The 3,474-nt window shown below is 38.3% G+C and overlaps 1 protein-coding gene across 1 annotated transcript in view; it reads left to right on the top strand.

Annotated features, from left to right (window-relative positions):
- Positions 1 to 3,474, top strand: part of Gls (glutaminase) — an 85,767-nt gene that overhangs the window by 55,212 nt on the left and 27,081 nt on the right. Inside the window, exons 16-17 of the mRNA XM_026788841.1 lie at positions 1,217 to 1,393; positions 3,220 to 3,351. Of these exons, the coding sequence (XP_026644642.1) occupies positions 1,217 to 1,393; positions 3,220 to 3,351 (309 nt within the window). The remainder of the gene's footprint in view (positions 1 to 1,216; positions 1,394 to 3,219; positions 3,352 to 3,474) is intronic.

The raw sequence follows: 3,474 nt of genomic DNA, 5'->3' as shown, positions 1-3,474 counted from the left end.
CACGCCCCAGCCAAACCCACCAGAAACCACTCTCCTGCCATCAGGAACTCCTGAAAGTCTCCTGCTCAGAGCAGCTGCAGGCACTCAGATCAGGGGATTACAAGAAATTCAGGATCTGGGGTCTCACTGCTTCCAACAGTTAATTTTGTCTATTACAGTTTGAGAATCTATTGTGAAATTTTGATTCTTTAGTGCAGGAAGAAATTAAGAGATAACCATAGAGGTACTCTTTTCTATAGAGAACTGAATTTTACTAAGTGAGCATCAAGCTATTAAGAAATTGTTCTTAAATTTGGCATTGTCCAGTTAGGAGACTATTATTTATGATAAACAGAATTTGGTTAATACTGATTATGAATTAGGACATGATTAAGGGAATTTACGTTTTGTTTTTGTAAGCATTTCTCTACTTAGGCAATGATAATGGGAATTTAAATCCTCCACGGTGAGCAAAATTCTGATTAATATTAAGTATAAACTAGGAAATGGTCGTGGGAGTTTAAATTTTATTTCTGAAAGTATTTCCCTACTCAAGCAATAATACTGGGATTCTACTTCTTCTCTGTTTTGAGATGGGGTCTGCCTGGCCTGGAACTCACAGTGTAGACCAGGCTGGCCTCCAGCTCACAGAGATCTGCTCAGTTCTGGTATTAAATGTGTACAAACATACCTGGCTAAATCTGAATTCTTTTTAGAAAGCATTTTCCTACTAAGTCTTTGCTCAGTGGGCCACTGTAACTTGATTCTGTAGTTAGGGAAATTAGCCTTCCCCGCTTCCATCCAGTTTTGGTTGCTGGTAATTAAAAATAAAATGTGGAGAAATATTATTTTAGGTTTAGAGGTAAACTTGGGTTTGTGAGGTAAATTGTTAATGCTGTTGATGTTATACTTCAGTGCTGGGATCAAACTCGGCGTGGTTAATATGGAAGGCGTGAGTCCTGCTGCCGAGTCCACCCTTGGCTTTCATTTGTTATTTTGATGGCGTTTACAGTATCATAAATTTGGAGAACTCTGATTAAATCTTAAAATGACTAGAACTTTGGTCAGTTGAAATCTTAGAAATGGCTTCAAGTTAGAGTAAAATCATCTCTTTTGAAGCCGTATTTCAGATTTGTAGGCGATATCAGATAAAAGGCAGGTGAGAATAAAGTACTGTGAACTAAATTTTTTTTTTCGTGAACTAAATTTTTATAACTCGTTTTTTTCTTTGTTTTAGCTGTGCTCCATTGAAGTGACCTGTGAGTCAGCCAGTGTGATGGCCGCAACACTGGCTAATGGCGGGTTCTGCCCGATTACCGGGGAAAGAGTCCTCAGTCCCGAGGCCGTTCGGAACACGCTGAGTCTGATGCATTCCTGCGGCATGTATGATTTCTCAGGGCAGTTTGCATTCCATGTAAGTAATTGCTGATTAGTTTTCTCTTGCAAGGAACTAGTCTGGACTGGTGCTTTTAAAAATGCAGTTTGAACTTTGCTTCTAAAGCTGCTTTACTTCTGGAGAGAGGCTTGTTTCCAAGGTTAATTGGTTACACATGAGTAAGAAGTAGAGTTCACTAGTGTGCGAGCTGTCCTGAAGAATCCACTCACGATACAAGGTTAGTCCAGACTTGCTGTGGGCTTCTTGCTGATGCTTGGCATTAGGGTGGGTACACCTCAAGAAGTCCTAAACTCAGGAAATGCACGTGCAAAGCCTGAGTCCTTGCTTAAGAGTGTGAAAAGTAAACTTTTTCTGAGACAGGTTTCTCTGTGTTTGTGTTTCTCTGTAAAAACACAAGCTTACATCATAATGCCCTTCCAAATATAGTTTTTGGAACTTTCTTCTTTTTTTTAAGAAACTTGTCTTTTCCATATTCTTGTGTGTGTTGGTGCATCCACCAGTGCCTACGCCTTGGTTCCAAGACTGAACTCAGGCTGCTGTACTCAGCGTCTTGCTCCTTTACCACTCAGGGCCATTTTGCAGATCCTGCAGTTTTCAAATGCAGTAAAGTAGAGAAATGCATCTCATGTTATTCATCATTCACCTTTGATCATTATCAGTCCATGACCAACCTTGTTTCATCTGTGTGCAGACTTGCTTTTCAGTCTTGTTATACTCTAGTATGGAATTATAAATGCATAGCACAGCATTCTAGTGCCATAAAACTTCACTGTTGCATAGAAAACAGTTAATGTTATCATTTAGCAATACTACTAAATTTAAGTACTATAAATTATGATTTATATAGTTCTACATTTTGTTTGATTTGGAAAGTAAATAATTACTTTTTTTTCATGATCTCTTTTTAACTTATTTTTACCTGAAAACATTGAGTCATTTATTCCTGTATATTTTTTTCAGAATAGATTTTCCTCTGTACCTGGTCTGTTTTCCCTTGTATTTCTTATAAGCTGGCAGACCTGATCTGATTGTTTCGTTTGCTTGTCTCACTAGTTTTTACAAGATGGCTGCAGTGGTACAGTTCTGTCAAACACTTGACGTCTGACTCTCAGTAGTACACTAATAAATGTTTCTCTGGCTCTGCTGATTTGTACTTTATCTTAATTGTTCCACCATTATGCAGTGATTCCATCTTGCATAATATAAATTTAAGTTTTTTGAAGAGGATTAATTTGTATTAACATTTCTCTATTCCTTGGCTATTTCCCTGACAATATACTATAGAAAATCTTATGAAGATGCAATTCCTCATTATTTTTTAATTTATGAAATATTTTTAGAATCAGTATGCTTTTTTAGGATAATTAGAAACTAGGGCTCTGTGAAATAGCAGCATTCATAGCCCCACAGTTCAGATTCAAGCACTTTTAAGTTACATTTAGTTTACAAAATGTCTTTCAATTTTTTCCAGTGTTGCACTATATTCCAGGCTTATTTGAACCTTATTTACTGTATCATACATATATCTATGCAGTACTTTTAATGTAGAAGTTATCTTATTTGGGTATACACTATTAAAATATTTTTGCATTTATTCATGTGGAAGGTGAAGGGTTGGGAATTACTGACTTACTGGGAAGGGGAAGGGTTGGAGGTGTCCTTGCACCCTGTGGGGGTCTGAGGAAAGCCTGGAGGAGCAGTCCTCCCCTTCCACGTAGGACTCAGGGATTGAACTCAGAGTTTCAAGGTTGATTTTACATGTGCCCTAATCGTGAAACAGTTCTCAAACTTAACTTTGGTTTATCAAAATATTTATATGAATGCCCCTTTTAAATTATTTTCAGGTTGGTCTTCCTGCAAAATCTGGAGTTGCTGGAGGTATTCTGTTAGTTGTCCCCAATGTCATGGGCATGATGTGCTGGTCTCCGCCTCTGGACAAGATGGGCAACAGTGTTAAGGGAATTCACTTCTGTCATGTAAGCACATTTTCTTAGTGCACAGAAGGAGGGAAGGGGGGCATACAAGCTGCTGTCCCGTGTCCAGGGGATTTCCTGTCTGTGGACCAGCTCACTAGGTTATGTTGACTAGCTCACTAGGTT

This window comes from Microtus ochrogaster, unplaced genomic scaffold, assembly GCF_000317375.1.
Source record: "Microtus ochrogaster isolate Prairie Vole_2 unplaced genomic scaffold, MicOch1.0 UNK8, whole genome shotgun sequence".
Taxonomy (NCBI): domain Eukaryota; kingdom Metazoa; phylum Chordata; class Mammalia; order Rodentia; family Cricetidae; genus Microtus; species Microtus ochrogaster.
Note: the sequence above shows the minus strand (reverse complement) of the source record. Positions and strands in the feature narration are given on the sequence as shown.